The sequence below is a fragment of the Prionailurus bengalensis genome, chromosome C2, assembly GCF_016509475.1.
Source record: "Prionailurus bengalensis isolate Pbe53 chromosome C2, Fcat_Pben_1.1_paternal_pri, whole genome shotgun sequence".
NCBI classification, from domain to species: domain Eukaryota; kingdom Metazoa; phylum Chordata; class Mammalia; order Carnivora; family Felidae; genus Prionailurus; species Prionailurus bengalensis.
In genome coordinates, this window is record NC_057350.1 from 148,392,855 (window position 1) to 148,413,913 (window position 21,059).

Here is a 21,059-nt window from a genome sequence, read left to right on the forward strand (position 1 = left end):
TTAAAACCCTAAACTTAAGAGTAAGTTAGGGGGCACCTGGGTGGCTCAGTCAATTGAGCGTCCGACTTTGGCTCAGGTCATGATCTCACAGTTTGTGGCTTCGAGCCCTGCATCAGGCTCTGTGCTGACCCCTTGCTCAGAGCCTGGAGCCTGCTTCAGATTCTGTGTCTCCTTTTCTCTCTACCCCTCCCCCATTCACACTTTGTCTCACTCTGTTTCTCAAAAATAAATGTAAAAAAAAAAAAGTAAGAGTAAGTTTATAGTGAAAAAATAGTAGAATCTATAAGAAAGTTGCCGACAGTTTTCTATTTCTAAACATTTTCAGTTTTAATCATTCAATCTGATCGTTTATTTAAATATGTATTGCTCCATTTATAAGCTTTTCCTTTGTATCCAACACAAAGGAACATTTAGTTTTGTAGTGTAGAAGTTCAGTGAAGAAGGCAAACTGTTTTGAGATCTTATTCTCAAACTTACTATAAACAATATGTAATAATAAAGAAAAGAACTTATGTTAGTCTTTTTAATTCCCTTATTTTATATGCAGTTAAATTTTCCATTTTTGTCTTCCTAGGTTTACCCAGGGTTGATGATAACAGCTGGCCTTATCCATTGGATTTTAAATACATTGAACATAACAGTTCATATAAGAGACGTATGTGTGTTCCTTGCACCGACTTTTAGCGGCCTTACATCTATATCTACTTTCCTGCTTACCAGAGAACTTTGGAACCAAGGAGCAGGACTTTTAGCTGCTTGTTTTATTGCTATTGTGCCAGGTTACATTTCTCGCTCAGTAGCTGGCTCCTTTGATAATGAAGGCATTGCTATTTTTGCACTTCAGTTCACATACTACTTATGGGTAAGTAACACTTAATGTTTTGCTACCATTTAATACTCATGAACTCTGTGTGGAAATGCTGTGGGTTGTATACATTTGTCCTTTATCAATTATAGTTCCATATAGGGATCTATTTCTATTCATAATCAACTTAATAATGCCATAACATTTTAAAATGTCAGGTACTGCTCATGTGTGCATTCTCCCTTCCTCTTCCCCTCCCACCCCTGTGTGCATATAAGATTTTTTACAAGAATCTTGTTATTCCTGTTTTAACAGATGATGATAATATCATTTATATGTCACAGCTCCAAAAAAGAGGATAACGAAAGCATCTATTGATTTTGTTTCTTTTTGGGTGGAGAGAGGGGTCAGAAATACTTAAGATAAGTTGAAATATGATTTAGTGACTTGGGATTTTGAATTCTATTGCAAAACTAGCATTGCTTTGCTTTTACCAAGTTATTTCTTACCAATTTATATACCCTATATTTCCCTTTCTTGTCTTATTGCATTAGCTAGTACTTCCAATACAATGTTCAAAAGGAGTGGTGAGAGGGGACATTGTTAACTTCTTCCTGATCTTAGTGGGAAAGCTTTGAACTTCTCAACATTAAGTGTGATGTTAGCTATAGATTTTTGGTAGATATTATCAAGTTGAGGAGGTTCCACTCTACTATTAATTTGCTGAGAGATTTTATCATGAATGGATAGATTTTTTCAAATGTTTTTTCTGTATCTATTGATAAAAGTTACATGATCTTTTTTCCTTGAGTTTTTTGATGTGATAAACATTAATTTTTTTAAGTTCATTTATTTTAAGAGAGCAAAAGAGAGAATGAGTGGAGTGGAGAGGGGCTGAGAGATGGGGACAGAGGATCTGAAGCATGAGCTAATAGCAGAGAGCCCGATGTGGGGCTTAAACTCATGAACCTGTGAGATTATGACCTGAGCTGAAATCAGACACATAAAGATTGAGCCACCCAGGCACCCTTTAATTAATTTTCAAATGTTGAACCAGCTTTTCATACCAGGGATAAATCTCACTTGATTATAGTATATAATTCTTACAGTACATTGCTGGATTTGATTTGCTAATACTTTGTTGAGGATTTTTACATCTATGTTCATAATACATATGGCTCTGTAGTGTTCTTTTAATGTCTTTGCCTGGTTTTGATATTAGGATCATACTAGTCTCATGGAATGAGGAGGTATTCCCCTTACTTCTATTTTCTGAAAGATTGTAGAGAATTGGTATAATTTCTTCCTTAAATGTTTGGTAGAATTCATCAGTGTACCCACCTTGGCCTTTTGCTTTCTGTTTTAGAAGGTTATTAATTATGGGTTCAATTTCTTTAAAGGATACAGATTTCTTTAGACTGTCTCCTTCTTGTGTGAGTTTTGGCAGGTTTTTGTCTTTCAGGGAATTGGTCCGTTTAATTTAGGTTCTCAAATTTGTGGGCATAAGGTTGTTCATAGTATTCCTTTATTATTTTTTTTAATAAATGCTCATGGGAACTGTAGTGACATCACTTCATTCATTTCTAAAAGTAGTAATTTATGTGTTCTTTTTTTTTCTTAGTCTGGCTAGAGACTTACTGTTTTGGGGGTGTTTTTTTTGTTTTTTTTTTTTAATTTTTTTTTTTTTCAACGTTTATTTATTTTTGGGACAGAGAGAGACAGAGCATGAACAGGGGAGGGGCAGAGAGAGAGGGAGACACAGAATCGGAAACAGGCTCCAGGCTCTGAGCCATCAGCCCAGAGCCCGACGCGGGGCTCGAACTCACGGACCGCGAGATCGTGACCTGGCTGAAGTCGGACGCTTAACCGACTGCGCCACCCAGGCGCCCCTGGGGGTGTTTTTTTATGTTTTATTTGTTTTTTGAGAGAGAGCGTACACGCACAAGTGGGGCAGGAGCAGGGGCAGAGAGATAGGGGAACAGACAATCTGAAGCAGGCTTCTTTTGGCTAGAAGTCCTGTAATTCTTATCTTTGTTCTACTTTGGGTAAGGTGTCTTTATTCTTTCTTCGTTCAGCATTTTTTCTTTACTTTTAATTTTCTGTAGTTTGATAAGATGTGCCTGGTACAGGGTAGTTGGATTTGGATTTTTTTTGGCATTTATTCATTAGTGCTTGATCTGTGGTTTGGTGTCTGACATCGATTTGGAGAAATTTTCTGTCACTGTTTCAAATATTTATTCCTTTCTCTCTTTTTTCTGGTATTTCCATACATGTATATCGCACATTTTGTTGTTGTTCCACAGCCCTTGGATTTTCTGTTCTGTTTTGATCCAGTCTTTGTTCTCTTTTCTTTTCAGTTTTGGAGGTTGCTGTTGATACCCTCTAGTTCAGAGATTCTTTCCTCAGCTATGTTCAGTCCATTAATAAGCCCATCAAGGGCATTCTTCATTTTTGTTACAGTATTTTTTTTTCTCTAACATTGCTTTTTGGTTCTTCCCTAAGATTTGTCTCTCTACTTACATCACCCATCTATTCCTGCATGCTGTCTACTTTATGCATTAGCGCCCCTAGCATACTAATCAATTAATGTAATTAATGTAATTGTTTTACATTTCTGATCTCATAATTCCAGTATGTTTGTCGTATGTGGTTCTGATGCTTGCTCTGTCTCTTCAACTTGTGTTTTTTGCCTTTTGGTATACTTTGCAATATTTTTCTCATAGCCAGACATGATCTGCTAGGTAAAAGGAATTATGGTAAATAAGCCTTTAGTAAAGTGGATGTAAGGTGTGTGGAGAGAGAAAACATTCTGTGGTTTTAGGATTAGCTGTCTTTTAGTAAGCTGGACTGTAAACTTTACCAGTGTCCCCCCCCCCCCCCGCCCCCCACCTGCCTTCCGTAAGTAGATAGGGCTGGTTGGCTACTCCAGTTTGTCCTCTGTCATTTCCTCACTTACAGATTCAAGAGTTGTTGATTTTTTTAGTCTGTTCAGCTTTTTACTTTTTGTTAGAATGGAATGATTCTGTACTTCTGAAACTAGAAACCAGAAGTATGTTGCCAAGTTCTATAAACTTAATGTTCTTTTTAACATGTAAAAGGATGTTACTTAGTACTGGCTTCAGCTTAAAGCTTGCATGTATTTAATTGTTTGTTTGTCTGTTAATTTACCTGTAGCCTATGCTCATACTCTTTCATGTTGAAAACTGCCAAAATTATTACATGTGAATATATTTTTTATACGTTGAGTATATTTTTAGGTAGCTAGGTGAGTGGAAGCATTATTTTTCTCTTGAATAAATTTCATCTTTTAAAATTACTGAGCTCTTGCATATTTTCACTTTGGCAAGGAATTCCAGAGAAGAACAGATCAGTCAGATGGTTACTTGATACTGAGTTTCAGAAGAAAACACCTGTGAAGATGAAGATGCTGACAAGCAGTAGGATGCTGCTAATGCTGCTGTATTCACCCAAAAATGTTTAAAAACAAACTTTTTTAGTTTATTTTGTGCAGCTGAGAAAAAAAATGTTTTGGAACATCTGTTTAAGGCCTTCCAAATGACATGCAATTTTTTAAATTATAAAAGTATGTACGAACGTTGATAGATCTTGACAGTATACTGCCGAGTGGAAAAATCAGTTGAGGTAGGATATGTACAGTATAATATCCTTATTTAAATTTTAAACAGTACAAATTATACCATATGTTGTTTGTACCTATTTATAATGAAAGTATAAAAATATAGCATATATCCATCATATGCACCAACTTCATGCAGTAGGGGTGATTTTGAGGAAGGACTTTGAAGGAGTTTGCTATGTGAGTAAAAAAATGTTAATAAAATCAACAAGCAAATAGGTATTCTCATTTAGAAGTCTGGATGGGGTGGGGGCGCCTGGGTGACTCAGTTGGTTGCACTTTGGATTCTTGAACTAGGCCTTGGTTATGATACCGCGGTTCCTGGGTTCTGGCCCTGTGTCGGGCTCTGCACTAATAGCACAGAGCCTGCTTGGGATTCTTTCTCCCTCTCTTTCTGCCCCCACCTTCCAAAGTGAATAAACAAACATTTTTTTTAAATGTATGCGCTTTTATGTTTGGCTCCCATTCACTTAGCATAATCATTCATGTTACTGACATGTATCAATACTTCATTTCTTTTAATGGATAAATAATTTATTACATGGATATGCTGCAATTTTTTTTTTAACTGTCATCAGTTGATGGGACATTGAGTTTTTCTCACATATTGATTGTAATGAATGATGCTGCTAACTTTTGTGTACCAAGTTTTTTGGGGGATGTATGTTTTCATTTCTCTTTAGTATATATCTAAGAGTAAAATTGTTGGTTCACATGGTAACTCTGGTTAGCTTTTTGAGAAACCTCGAGACTGTTTCCCACAGTGGTTGCACCATTTTACATTCCTACCAACAATGTAGGAAAGTTTTAATGTCTCTAAATCTTTGCCAATACTTAATGTTTTTTTTTTTTTTGTGTGTGTGTGTGTGTGTGTGTGCGTGCGTTTTAAGATATCACCTATTGGCATGAAGTGGTATCTCATATGGTTTCTTTTTATTATAGTAAAATACACATAACATGAAATTTAACCATTTAGAGGTGCCTAGATGGCTCAGTCGGTTAAGTGTCTGACTCTTGACTTCAGCTCAGGTCATGATCTCATGCTTCATGGGATTGAGCCCCACATCAGGTTCTGTACTAACAGCACAGAGCCTGCTTGGGATTCTTTCTCTCCCTCTCTCTCTGCCCCTGCCCTGCTCATGCTCCCCCTCTCAAAATAAACATTAAAAAAATTTAACCATTTATAAGTGTAGAATTCAGTAATGTTAAATGCATTCACCATCACTGCTATACATCTCCATAGCTTTTCACCTTGCAAAACCTGAAACTACATCCATTAAACAATAATTCCCCATTCTTCGCTCCCCCCATCCCCTGACAACCACCATTCTACTCAGTCTCTGTGATTTTTGATTACCCTGAGTATCTCATACAAGTGGAATGATACAGTTTTGTCTTTTTGTCACTGGCTTATTTCACTTAGCATAATATAATGTCCTCAAGGTTCATACATGTTGTAGCACAAAACAGAATTTCCTTCTTTTTTAAGGCTGGATAACATTCCATTATGTTTATATACCACATGTTGTTTATCCATTCATCTGTTGATGGATACTTAGGTTGCTTTTGTATTTTACCTATTGTGAATAATGTTGCTATGAACATAGGTGTATGGGTATTTGTGAGATCCTGCTCTCAGTTCTTTGGGGTATTTGCCCAAAAATGAAATTGCGAGGTCATGTGACAGTTCTGTTTTCAGTTTGTTGAAGAATTAACCATTCTGTTTTCCGTAGCCACTGTAGTACCAGTTTACATTCCCATCAACAGTACACAGGATTCCAATTTTGCCACATCCTTGCCAAAACCTGTGGTATCTCATTGTAGTTTTTATTTGCATTTCCCTGGTATCTAATGATGTTGAGCATCTTTGCTTGTGGTTAAAAGGCCATTGGTAGTGGCACATGGGTGGCTTAGTCATTTAAGTATCTGACTTCAGCTCAGGTCATGATCTCATGGTTCCTGAGTTTGAGCCCCACATTGGGCTCTGAGCTCTGTCCTGGCGATGCAGAGCCTGCTTGGGTTTCTTGCTCTCTCTTCACTCTCTGCCCCTCCCCCATTCGTTCTTTCTCCCTCTCTCTCAAAATAATAAGTAAACTTTACATAAAAAGGCCATAGGTTTTTCAAAAATTGCACCATTTGTATATGTGGAGAAATGTTTATTCATATCCTTTGCCTGTTTTTTGAATCAGGTTTTTTGTTGTTCTTGATCAGTTTTAGAAGTTCTCTATATATTGTTGATATCAATCCTTTCTAAAATGCATGACTTTTGAATATTTTCTCCCATTCTGTGGGTTGCCTTTTTTACTCTGTTGACATTGTCTTTTGATGCACAAGTTTTAATTTTCCTTGAAGTTCAATTTGTTTATCTTTTCTTTTGTTGCTGTGCCTTTGGCGTCCTATCTGAGAAATGACTGCCAAATTTAATGTCATGAAGCTTTTGCCGTGTGTTTTCTTCTAAGAGTTTTTGGTCTTAGATTTATCTCTGAGTGAATTTTCTATATGGTGTTAGGTAAGGGTTCAGCATCATTATTTTTGCACAGATGTCCACCTTTCTCAGCACCATTTGTTGAAGATTATCCTTTCCCCCATTTAATGATCTTGGGACTCTTGTTGAGTATCATTTGACCATATATGCAGAGATTTATTTCTGGGTTCTTTATTCTGCTCTGCTTGTCTGTCTGTAGGTCTTTATAAAGCCAGCACCAGACTATTTTGATTACTGTAGCTTTTTAGTAAGTTTTAAAATCAGGAAGCATATTTTGTCTGGCTTTGTTCTTTTTCAAGATACTTTGGTTATTAGAGTTGTTTTGAGATGCTATATGAATTTTAGAATGGGATTTTTACTTTTGCAAAAAAACATCATTGGGATTTTGAATCAGAATACATTAACCTTCATAGATTACTTTGAATATTATCATCTTATTATTGTCTTCCAGTTCATGAAAGAGCATGGTACATTTCCATTTATTTATGCCTTTAATTTTTTATAATGATGTTTTAGAGTTGTATAAGTCTTTTACCTCATTAGTTAATTCATATGTATTATTTTATTCATTTTGATACTATTGAAATTGGATTTTTTTTTCAGTAATTTCCTTTTCAGATTGTTCATTGTCAATATGTAGAAATACAACTGATGTTTATGTATTGGTTTTGTATCCCACTATTTAGCTGAATTCATTTATTAGATCTAACAGTGTGTGTGTGTGTGTAATCTGGAATTTTCTGCATAGAAGATCATATAATTTGCAAACAATCATTTTACTTATTTCTAATTTGGATACCTTTTCTTTTTCTTGCCTAATAGCTCTGGTTAGAACTTCAAGTACAATTGACCCTTGAACAACACCAATCCACTTATATGGGGTTTTTTTGGATAAATACAGTTTAGTATATAAATGATTTCTTACGATTTTTAAAATATTTTCCATGGGGCACCTGGGTGGCTCAATTGGTTAAGTGACTGACTCTTGATTTTGGGTCAGGTCATGATCTCATGGTTGTAGGATCAAGGCCCACATCAGGCTCTGCTCTGAGCATGGAAACTGCTTGGGATTCTCTCTCTTCCTCTCTCTATTCCTGCTTATACTCTCTCTCTCTCCTAAAATAAATAAACATTAAAGTAAAATATTTTCTTTTGCTTACTTTATTGTAAGAATACATTATAAAATACATGCAACATACAAAATATGTGTCGATTAACTGATTATGTTAGGGGTAAGGCTTCCAGTCAACAGTAGGCTATTAGTAAAGTTTGGAGAAGTTAAAAGGTATATGTGGATTTGCGACTGTGTGAGTGTCAGTGCCTCTAATCCCTGCATTGTTCAGTGGTCAACTGTAGTATGTTGCAAAGAAGTTGTGAAAGTGGTGGGGGGAGGGGTTGTGAAAGTGGGCCTTGTCTTGTTCCTGATCTTACAGGAAAAGCTTTAGTCTTTCACTATTTAGTATGTTTGCTGTGGGTTTTTCATATATGATCTTTATTATATATGGTATATTAACATACACTGTTATTAAATATGTAATATATGTTATATACTAGTACATGATACTTTGTATATTCATATTTTAAAATATTTTTTATACATATTTCTCAGTTGGACTGAGATAATTCCTCTAGAGGACTCCTTAGGAGAGTCTCATAAGAACAGTATTCATTCCTCAAGTCCTTGCATGTTTAAATTTTTTTTTTTTTTTCAACGTTTATTTATTTTGGGGACAGAGAGAGACAGAGCATGAATGGGGGAGGAGCAGAGAGAGAGGGAGACACAGAATCGGAAACAGGCTCCAGGCTCCGAGCCCAGAGCCTGACGTGCGGCTCGAACTCACAGACCGCGAGATCGTGACCTGGCTGAAGTCGGACGCTTAACCGACTGCGCCACCCAGGCGCCCCAGTCCTTGCATGTTTAAACCTGTTTTTCGATAGCTTGAGAGTTGAACTGGATATAAAATTCTAGGTCATACATTCTTTGCTTGAATTTATTAAAATCGTACCACCTGCATTTTATTTTGCTTCCTACTGTCAAGAACCTAATTTCATTGTTTCATAAGAAAAGTGGTCTTTTTTTTCCCTGAAGTAATTTTTTCAATGTCATTAAAATAATAAATTTTCTAAATGTGTCCCAGAATTGACCTTTCAGGTAATGGTACTCTCTTTCAACATGTAGATTGATAACTATTTCTGAGAAGTTGTCTTTGAAATCTTAAATATCAGTTTATTTCACTGTTTTTCTTGGATTTTCTGTCTTCTATATTTCTTTCTGACCCTTTTTCTTTCCCTTGGCTGAATACTGCTGGTATTCAATCTCTCTGGGAATTCATACTTGCTAAAATTGGTTTTTAGTATTCTGTTGAGGGTTTTTGCATCAGTGTTCATGGGTGATAATTGGTCAGTAGGTTTTCTTGTAGTGTTTCTGTCTGGCTTTGGTATCAGGGTATAATGTTGGCTTGATGGAATGAATTGGGAACACTTCATCCTCTTCAATGTTTTAGAAAATTTTGAGAAGTATCAATAATATTAGTTCTTTTAAAGTTTTGTAAAATTTACCAATGAAGCCATCAGGTCCTGGGCTTTTCTTTGTTGAGAATTTTATTTTTTTATTAAAAAAATTTTATTTTTAATGTTTGTTTATTTTTGACAGAGAGAGAGAGAGAGACAGAGCATGAGCGGGGGAGGGGCAGAGAGAGAGGGAGACACAGAATCCGAAGCAGGCTCCAGGCTCTGAGCTGTCAGCACAGAGCCCGACATGGGGCTTAAACTCACAGACTGCAAGATCATGACCTGAGCTGAAGTCGGACGCTCAACTGACTGAGCCACCCAAGCGCCCCTTTGTTGAGAGATTTTTGATTACTGGTCCAATCTCTCTTTTTTTTTTTTTTTTCCTTCCCCTCCCCCATGGGTTCCTGTTAAGTTTCTCAGGATCCACATAAGAGTGAAACCATATGGTATCTGTCTTTCTCTGTATGGCTTATTTCACTTAGCATCACACTCTCCAGTTCCATCCACGTTGCTACAAAAGGCCATATTTCATTTTTTCTCATTGCCACGTAATATTCCATTGTGTATATAAACCACAATTTCTTTTTTTTTTTTTCAGAATTCAATAATACTTTTATTTTTTTTTTTTATGAAATTTATTGACAAATTGGTTTCCATACAACACCCAGTGCTCATCCCAAAAGGTGCCCTCCTCAATACCCATCACCCACCCTCTCCTCCCTCCCACCCCCCATCAACCCTCAGTTTGTTCGCAGTTTTTAACAGTCTCTTATGCTTTGGCTCTCTCCCATTCTAACCTCTTTTTTTTTTTTTTTCCTTCCCCTCCCCCATGGGTTCCTGTTAAGTTTCTCAGGATCCACATAAGAGTGAAACCATATGGTATCTGTCTTTCTCTGTATGGCTTATTTCACTTAGCATCACACTCTCCAGTTCCATCCACGTTGCTACAAAAGGCCACATTTCATTTTTTCTCATTGCCACGTAATATTCCATTGTGTATATAAACCACAATTTCTTTATCCATTCATCAGTTGATGGACATTTAGGCTCTTTCCATAATTTGGCTATTGTTGAGAGTGCTGCTATGAACATTGGGGTACAAGTGGCCCTATGCATCAGTACTCCTGTATCCCTTGGATAAATTCCTAGCAGTGCTATTGCTGGGTCATAGGGTAGGTCTATTTTTAATTTTCTGAGGAACCTCCACACTGCTTTCCAGAGCGGCTGCACCAATTTGCATTCCCACCAACAGTGCAAGAGGGTTCCCGTTTCCCCACATCCTCTCCAGCATCTATAGTCTCCTGATTTGTTCATTTTGGCCACTCTGACTGGCGTGAGGTGATACCTGAGTGTGGTTTTGATTTGTATTTCCCTGATAAGGAGCGACGCTGAACATCTTTTCATGTGCCTGTTGGCCATCCGGATGTCTTCTTTAGAGAAGTGTCTATTCATGTTTTCTGCCCATTTCTTCACTGGGTTATTTGTTTTTCGGGTGTGGAGTTTGGTGAGCTCTTTCTAGATTTTGGATACTAGCCCTTTGTCCGATATGTCATTGCGAATATCTTTTCCCATTCCGTTGGTTGCCTTTTAGTTTTGTTGGTTGTTTCCTTTGCTGTGCAGAAGCTTTTTATCTTCATACGGTCCCAGTAATTCACTTTTGCTTTTAATTCCCTTGCCTTTGGGAATGTGTCGAGTAAGAGATTGCTACGGCTGAGGTCAGAGAGGTCTTTTCCTGCTTTCTCCTCTAAGGTTTTGATGGTTTCCTGTCTCACATTTAGGTCCTTTATCCATTTTGAGTTTATTTTTGTGAATGGTGTGAGAAAGTGGTCTAGTTTCAACCTTCTGCATGTTGCTGTCCAGTTCTCCCAGCACCATTTGTTAAAGAGGCTGTCTTTTTTCCATTGGATGTTCTTTCCTGCTTTGTCAAAGATGAGTTGGCCATACGTTTGTGGGTCTAGTTCTGGGGTTTCTATTCTATTCCACTGGTCTATGTGTCTGTTTTTGTGCCATGGTCCAATCTCTTTATTAGTTATAAGTCTATTCCGATTTTCTGTTTCTATGTGATTTAGTATTAGTAGATTTTATATGTATAGGAATTTGTCCTGTTTCATCTCAGTTATCCAGTTTGTTAGAGTACAGTTATTCATAGCACTTTCTTATGATCCTTTTAATTTCTACAGAATTAGTAGTAATGTTTACATTTTCATTTCTGATGTGGTGATTTGACTTTCTTTTTTTTTTTCTTAGTGTACCTAGCTAAAGATTTGTCAATTCTGTTGATGTTTTCAAAGGACTCCTTTTTGGTTTCATTGATTTTATTATTTTTTTATTCTTTATTTTGCTTACTTCTAATTTTTATTATGTTTTTTCCTTTAGTTGTTTTGGGTTTAGTTTGTTCTTTGTCTAGTTCCTTAAGTTTTACAGTTAGGTTGTTATTTTGAAATCTGTTTTTTTTTTTGTTTGTTTTGTTTTTTAATGATGTGTTTATAGGTATTTTTTCTCTTAGCACTACTTTGCAACCTCCCATGAGCTTTGGTGTGTTGTGTTTTCAGTTTCATTCCTCTGTAAGTATTTTTAAATTTCCCTGTTATTTCTTCTTTCATCCATTGGTTGTTAAGGGCATTTTGTTTAATTTCCACAAAATTGTGAATTTTCTCATTTCACTTCTGTTATTGGTTTCTAATTTTACCCAGTTGTGGTCAGAGAATATGCATTCTGTTGTATCTATCTCTGTAGAATTAATCTGTTGCCTAAGATATGGTCTATCCTAGAATATGTCCCACGTGTACTTGAGTGGAATGTGTGTCCTTTTGCTTATTGGGTCTATTTGGTGTATTATGTGAAGTCCTCGGTTTCTTCTTTCTGGTTCTACGAGTTATCTAGTGGTGTATTGAAATCCCTAACTATTATAGAACTGTTTCTCACTTAATTTCTGTCAGTTTTTGCTGCATATATTTTGATGGTCTGTCATGAAGTGTCTAAATGTTGTAATTGTTATACTTACAGCATTGCAAGTTTTCTTAATATATACTGTCCTTTTTGTCTTGAAACCTTTTTTGATTTAAAGTTTGTTGTGTCTGACATTAGTATAGTCACCCATTCTCTGTATAGTAACAGTTCATTACTGTTTGCATGGAATATCTTTTTCCATCCTTTAAGTTTCAGTATATTTGTGTCTTTAGATCTAAAGTGAGTGTCTGGGAGGCAGAATATAGTTGTACCATGTGTTGTTATCTATTCCACCAGTCTTTGTCTTGATTGGAGAGTGTAATTTAATCTAAAATAATTATTGATAAGAAGGACCTTATTTCTGTCATTTTGCTATTTATTTTCATATGCCTAGTAGTTTTTCTGTCTCTCATTTCCTTTATTATTGTCTTTTGTCTTTAGTTTTTTTGTAGTGAAATGTTTAAATGCGTTTCTCATTTCCTTTTGTGTATATGTTCTTGCTGTTTTCTTTGTGGTTATCGTGTGGGTTACATTTTGCAATCTAATACTATACTCTTATTTCAGTTTATACTAGCTCATCTTTAATAATATATAAAAATCTCCTTACAACTCTGTTCCTACCCCCTTTTGATTGGCAGTGTCTAGATTTTTATACATTGTGTGTGCAAAAACATAAACTAATAATTCTTTGTATTAGTTTCTTAAAGTATGTAGAAGACTAAATTTGGAGTTATAAATCAAAGTTAAAATAATACTAGCTCTTGGGGTGCCTAAGTGGCTCAGTCAGTTAAGTGTCCAACTCTTGATTTTGGCTTGGGTCATGATCTCATGGTTCATGAGTTTGAGCCCTGTGTCAGTCTCTGAGCCCTGCTTCAGACATTCTCTCTCCCTCTCTGTCTGCCCCTTCCCTGTTTGCTCTTTCTCAAAATAAATAAACATTAAAAAAAAATACTTGTATACACTAATAATTTTTGTTTGGCCATTTGGGGTCCTTTGTATTTCCATATGAATTTTATTTCCGAGTCTCCATTACAACATTCTTTTTTTAAGCGGCTTAATTTTTTTTTTTTTTTAATTAATTCAGCAGATGCTTTTATAGAACACAATGTGGAACTGGTGCTTTTATATATGTTGATTATTTAGAGTTAAATGAAGTTGGTGACCTGGTAGGGGAAATTGTGAGTCATCATATTGCTTTTTTTTTTTTTTAATTTTACTTTTTTATTTTTTTAAATTTACATCCAAATTAGTTAGCATATAGTGCAACAGTGATTTCAGGAGTAGATTCCTTAGTGCCCCTTTCCCATTTAGCCCATCCCCCCTCCCAAAACCCCTCCAGTAACCCTCAGTTTGTTTTCCACATTTATGAGTCTCTTCTGTTTTGTCCCCCTCTGTTTTTATATTATTTTTGTTTCCCTTCCCTTTTGTTCATCTTTTTTGTCTCTTCAAGTCCTCATGTGAGTGAAGTCATATGATTTTTGTCTTTCTCTGACTAATTTCACTTAGCATAATACCTTCCAGTTCCATCCACATAGATGCAAATGGCAAGATTTCATTCTTTTTGATTGCCGAGTAATACTCCATTGCATATATATATACCACATCTTCTTTGTGCATTCATCCATCGATAGACATTTGGGCTGTTTCCATACTTTGGTTTTTGTTGATAGTGCTGCTATAAAGGGTGCAGGTGCCCCTCTGAAACAGCATACCTGTATTCCTTGGGTAAATACCTAGTAGTGCAGTTGCTAGGTTGTAAGATAGTTCTATTTTTAATTTTTTGAGGAACCTCCATACTGTTTTCCAGAGTGGCTGCACCAGCTTTTATTCCCACCAACAGTGCAAAAGAGATCCTCTTTCTCTGCATCCTCGCCAACATCTGTTGTTGCCTGAGTTGTTCATGTTAGCCATTCTGACAGGTGTGAGGTGGTATCTCATTGTGATTTTGAACTGTATTTCCCTGATGATGAGTGATGTTGAGCATTTTGAGTTATCATATTGCTTTTAAGAATGATAGAGTGACAAAATGATGAAAAGCATCCTAAGGACTAAAAGATTATGTAGTGAGTTTTTGTGTTCTATTTTTTAAACTAACATACTTAAAATAAATTGGGTTTAAAGTGGAAACAGCTTCAGTATTTGAAATGAGTTGGTTTGGAGTTCTGGCATAGAAAGCTATTTTCTGACTTGTGGCAAGATATTTGACACTTTAATCTCATTCACTTTCCTTATAAATGAAATAAAAATGTTTTGGCTACAGAGTTGCAATAGATAATTACGTTTATTTAATATCTGATCATTACCAATTGAAAATAAAAGTACTAACAGCTCTGACTACTCTGCAAAGTTGTTTGTAGCCAAATGACATTATGAAGATAAAAACATTTTATATGTAATCGCTAAAATGTAAATGTAAGTTGTCTACTGATTCCTCATCTGGTGTGTTTACTTTTAAACCAACTGCTGAACAAGTTACATCTTTAAAATTTTTAAGATAAAGTACTCTTTTCAAAGCACCGATAACAGACATTTAAGAAAAAAATTTTTTTAATGTTTATTTTTGAGAGAGAGAGAGAGAGAGAGCATGAGTGCAAGTGGGGGAAGGACAGAGAGAGAGGGAGACACAGAATCTGAAGCAGACTCCAGGCTCCAAGCTGTCAGCACAGAGACCGATGTGGGGCTCAAACTCACAAATCTCGAGATCATGACCTGAGCAGAAGTCTGACACTTAACCGACTGAGCCACCCAGGCACCCCCACAGACAATTTTTAATATGCTTTTAGATTCGTGTTCTATAGATTCTAACCTTTTTTTTTTCCTCTCTCTCTTGAGAAAGAGAGAGCACACACACATGCGCGCACACACACACGTGAGCAGAGGAGAGGCAGAGAGAGAGAGAGGAGAGCAAATCCCAAACAGGCTCTGCACTGTCAGCACAAAGCCCTAGCCAATGCAGGGCTCCAGCTCAGGAACCAAACTGTAAGATCATGACCTTAGCCCATATCAAGAGTCAGGCCCTTAACCAACTGAGCCCCTCAGGCACCCTTAACCTTGTTTGTTTATTTTTTTAAATCAAGATCAAGTTGTGAAGAATACCGTCTTTGAAGCCAAACCACCATGGTCTGGATATTTCTTTTCTGAATATTAGCTATTGTCACTGAGAGTTGGGTTTTTTTGTCTGTTTTTTCTTTTTCTTTTTCTATGTTCATTGAAAGTTGTTTAAACTACCCGCATGTCTGTTACATCAGCTATAAAATAGAAGTAATAATCGTTCTTACATTATATAGTTTAAGTAAGTTAATGCATGTAAATGTATAGAACATTATAGGAACACAGAAATTGATGAGTACATGCTTATTTTTACTTCTGTTGTTACTATTCACCAACAACAAGGCTGATACAGATAAAATAGTACAAGGAACAGTGCATACATATATATCATTGCCTCCTATAGAATTTTTTTTAAAGGTTTTTCCCCTGTGCCTTTGTAATCATTCCTCTCCTTAACCCAAATTCCTTGAAACCACAGGTCTGATTTCTGTCTACGTATCTTTGGGAGTTTGGTTTCCATAAGGTGTGTTGTAGAAACAGTACAGTAAAGGGTGGCCCTTTATGTCTTGCTTGGCTTCACTTAGCATAAGTCATCCATTATTGCATGATTTTGTAGTTTGCTGTTTTTTATTGCTGAGTAGTATGTATGGCTGTACTATATGAGTGTACCTTAGCTTATTTTGTTTTCCAATTTTGGGTGATAATAAAGTGGCTATAAATAGTTGCATACAGTGTTGCACATGGGCATATATATATTTGTATTCCTCTTGAATAGGTGCCTAGGTGTGGGGTTGCTGGTTTATAAGTACAAGTTTAATTGTATAAACAGCTCCCAAAAAGTTTTCCGGAGTGGCTTTATTATTTTTCATTCCCTCCATCACAATATGAGGCATTGCTTTTACTTTTTTACCAGCACATGGTATGTTCAGATTTTTAAATTTTAGCCATTCTAGTAGGTATGTTGTGGTGTCTCGTGGTTTTATTTTGCTTTACTCCAATGACTAATAATTGAGCATCTTTTCATGTGCTTATTTCCCATTCTGATTCTTCTTTGGTGAAATGTCTCTTCAAACCTTTTGCCTATGTTTTGGTTGGGTTGTTTTTTGTTTTTTTTTTTTTTTTTAAATTTTTTTTTCAACGTTTATTTATTTTTTGGGACAGAGAGAGACAGAGCATGAACGGGGGAGGGGCAGAGAGAGAGAGGGAGACACAGAATCGGAAACAGGCTCCAGGATCTGAGCCATCAGCCCAGAGCCCGACGCGGGGCTCGAACTCACGGACCGCAAGATCGTGACCTGGCTGAAGTCGGACGCCCAACCGACTGCGCCACCCAGGCGCCCCTGGTTGGGTTGTTTTCTTATTGAGTTGTAAGAGCTCTTTATATATTTTGGAAATACATTCTCTATCAGATATATGTTTTGCAGACATTTGCTCTCAGTCAGTAGTTTGTCTTTTTTATATTTTTAACAATGTCTTTCTGAGAGCATAAATTAAATTTTTTTACCTTGCCTGATTGTACTGGTTAGAACCAGTATAGTAGAAGCAGCGTGTTCAATAGAAGCAGTGAGACTGCACATCCTTTCTTTCCTGATTTTAAGAGGAAGGCATTCAGGCTTTCACCATTAAGTATAATGTTAGTTGTTTTTTACAGATGTCCTTGATCATAGCTTGAGGAAGTTTTTATATATTTTCAGTTTGAGAATTTTTACCATAAATGGGTATTAGATTTTGTCAGTAGCTTTTTTGTGTCTGTTGAGGATTCGTATGATTTTGTCCTTAATTACATTAATTCAGGGTTTCTCTCCTTCAACACTATTGACATTTGGGGCCAGGCAGTTATTTCTTGTCTTGTGTGTTGTAGAATGTTTAGCAGCATCCCTTCCCTCTACATGCTAGATGCCAGGAGTATTCAGTCCCTATTCCCCAGTTGGGAACCACTGCATTAATTTTTTTTTTTTTTTCCAATGTTGAAACAACTTTGAATTCATGGAAGAACTTGGACTTGTTTATGGCATATAATCTTTTTTTTATATTGTTGGTTTTGTGTTGATTTTATTTTGTTAAGAATTTTTTCTCTGTTTCCATGAGGGATATTAATATATTTTCTTTTCGTGTGATATCTTTGTCTAGCTTTGATATCAAGGTTATTCTGAGCTTCTAAAATAAGTTAGGGGAGTGTTTCCCTGTCTATTCTCTGAAAGAATTTTTATAGGATTGGTATTGTACCTTCCTTAACTGTTGATACTTTTCACCAGTGAAGCCATCTGAACCTGGGAAGATTGTTTAATTACTAATTCAATTTTTATTGACACAGTTCTATTCTGATTTTGTTTCTTTAAAAGATCTCTTTTTTTTTTTTTTGAAAATTTTCATATCACATAAATGATCTGATTTCCTGGCACAAATACTACATCATATTCTTTTGTAATTCTTGAATTTCTGTACAGTCTGTAGTGGTATTACCTCTCTTACTCTTAGTAATGGTCATTTGTATCTTCTGTCTTTTCTTATCAGTCTAGTTAAATTTTATCCAACTTTTGGTTTCATTTATTTTTCTCTGTATTTGTTTTCTATTTCATTGAATTCTTGACTTTCATTATTCTACTTTGTATTTGGTTTGCTCCTTTCTAGCTTTGCTCCTTTCTAGCTAGTTGAGGTTAATGCTTAAGTTATTCTAGCTATTTCTATTTTTCTAATATGAAATTTAAATTATACTTTAATCATTGCTTTAGCTATACTCTGTATATTTCAATATGTTGTGTTCTTATTGTCATGTAGTTAAAATTGTTTTCTAATTCTCAATTTCTCCTTTGACCTTTAGACTCTTTAGAGGCATGTTGTTTAATTTCCTAATATTGGGGAATTTTCCAGGCATTTTTTTCTCTTGATTTATATTTCCATTGTTGGAGAATTCTAATTCAGGAGTTTTAATATTAACATGTGAAAGACTGACTTAAAAAACCACCCATTCATACCTACCATCTGTTGGCCTTCCTCCTCCTCACTGATGGGTAGTACCTCAAGGTAGGAAACTAGGAGTTCTCAACTTCTTTTTCTGCACTACTCTAATTCTAGTTCACCAAAAATGTTGATTTGGCCCTTGAACATAGCCTCTCCTTTATGTCTACATTCCTACCACTGTAAATTTGGATCTCAATACTCAGTCATATATTAGCCTCCTGACTTGTATTTCTGTTACCAATGACATTCAGGATCTATAAGGACCTTTTGCCACTCAGTGTCTGTACTCATCACATGGTCTCTGTCATACTGGGCTTTGGCTGTAGTTCTTGCTTTTGCGTCTTACCTCTCCAGTTGGGGCATGACTGACTTACAGTTTTACAATGTGTCCAACATAGCTTAGCAGACTTTTCTGTATATTATTAATACAGTGGAATATGTTTGATTCATAGTATATATCCTTTTCTCATTGTCTTTCAACCTATACAATTGGTTTTAGAGTTTGAGGAATTTTCAGGGTATGGACTATATTTAGTAGTTGTAAATATATTTTGGTTTTTTGGTAGTAGATTATACAGGACTGGGCCCCATCAATCCCAGTAGATTAAATAAGGGGAATTTTATATAGAGAATTATTAACTGCTATAGAAGAGTAACTAATATAGAAGGAAACTGTATATGATTTGCTAGGGCTGAGGGAAAGTACCCAAGGAAGGACAAACTTGGAAAGGATTCAGATTTCATTCGAACAGGGTCTGGTTCAGCCTACCAGCCCCAGAGAAGTTTCATGGTTAGGCCAAGCTAGAGCTGGCTTGGAGCTGCCTGACAAGCAATTGACCACCCTCTGGAGTGTAGGAATTCAGGAATGCGGAGCTAGTGACTTGTAGTATGGTGTGCAGTGGCAGGAAGCTTCTAGATAGAATGTGTATGGGGCTTTTGGTTACCATATCAAGAGGACTGCAGGAAAGTTATTTCTAGACTAATGTTGCAAAGTCACAGAAGGACTGTGTTCTGGGCCCATGGCTGGGGTCAGCACCACCAGATGTTCTCACAGCCAGCCCACCAACTCCAGCCTGCACCTGAAATCTTTGGAGAGCCTCTTGTGCAACGTTCCCTCAGCACCCTCTGCTGAGAAAACTTAACATCATACTCACTTTACAGGAGAAATAGTTAGAAGATACTCTGTTGTTAGAACATATATTGAAGGGTGCATTTGGAGCTAAGAGGCAATAAAATGATCACTGACACACAAATGTAAAAGACTGAATGGTCGTTTGCAAGTTTAACCTCAACATTCGTCATCTCTACCTCCAGTTTACTGGATGACCTGTCCTTTTAATTTTCAGTCTCTATGTAGAATCTTTTTTTTTTTTTTCTTGTTTATTGATCTACCTACGATAGTTTTCTGTCCTCCATTCCTTGGGATTTCTTTTTGTTTCTGGCTCATCTCATCCTCTAACAACACTATTTCTTCTAGTCTCCCCACTTAGAAGTAGGCTTTCTGAATATTCTTTTCTTTCCCATTTCCCTGGTAGCTGCTTTCCTTTTTAAAAATCATTTTTGGTCTCTCTAATTTGTCTTTTGGTCTCTATGTGATTTTCTCATTAGCACTTGGTTCCAACTCACTTCTCCAATCTCTCTGGAGATCGGATATTATAGGAATCATTTCTAATCTGCCCTGGGAATTTTTTTATTTTTAAAATTGTCAAAATTTTAATATGCTGCCTTCCTTATTCACATTTTAGCATAGGTCAAGCTGGTTTTGGCAGTGGTGGGGGGGGTGTTTTTGTCACACACATACACTATGATGTTGAATTCAAAGCAGTCTTTCACTATGTAACAGAAGTTAGTCTGATAATATCTTTAAGTGCTGTAAGCCAGGAATGTTTCCTTCTTCTTTCCCTCCTTTCATTGTGTGTGTGTGTGTGTGTGTGTGTGTGTGTGTGTGTGTGCTTTACAATTCCCCCAAAGATTACATGTCACCTATAGTTTGTTTTAATATATTAGTAGAGGCTCATTTTAAAAGTAAATTCCTTGAAATTAGGTATGTAGAATATAGTATTAACTATTTGAACTTCCTATCAGAACATGGAGATAACTCTTTTAATCAGAATTGCTTGTAATGGGACTTAGGCTTATCATGTCTTTAGAATATTCGATTTGTTTTTTAAAGATGACTCTTTACCCTTGGCATAAATAACTATTTAGAACTTGTGTTTTTGAAACTTAAAATTCAGTTTTCTGGGGCACCTGGGCGCGCAATCAGTTAAATGTCCAACTCTTGATCTCAGCTCAAGTCATATCTCACAGTTCATGAGTTCGAGCCATGTATTGGGCTCTGCACTGATGGCACAGAGCCTGCTTGGGATTCTGTCTTTCCTTTTTTCTGTCCCACCCCCACTTGTGTATGTGTTGCATGTGCTCTCTCTCTCTCTCTCAAAATAAACTCAAAAAAATTTTTTTTAATTTAGTTTTCTGAACCAAACTGTTATTTTCAGACCAACATACAAATTTATCTGGGAATTATTTCTTTGGTTAGTTTTTTGTTGTTTTTTGTTTTTGTTTTGTTTTGTTTTGTTTTAGACAGTAGAGATGTTATTTTTTTGAAACTTTCATCGATTGCAGGTTGTCTTTCTGGTTCAGAGTGATTGAGAATTTTA

General features: G+C 36.2%; 1 protein-coding gene across 1 annotated transcript in view; it reads left to right on the top strand.

Moving 5' to 3' along the window:
- Positions 1-21,059, top strand: part of STT3B (STT3 oligosaccharyltransferase complex catalytic subunit B) — a 108,277-nt gene that overhangs the window by 50,854 nt on the left and 36,364 nt on the right. Inside the window, exon 3 of the mRNA XM_043595603.1 lies at positions 575-862. Within this exon, the coding sequence (XP_043451538.1) occupies positions 575-862 (288 nt within the window). The remainder of the gene's footprint in view (positions 1-574; positions 863-21,059) is intronic.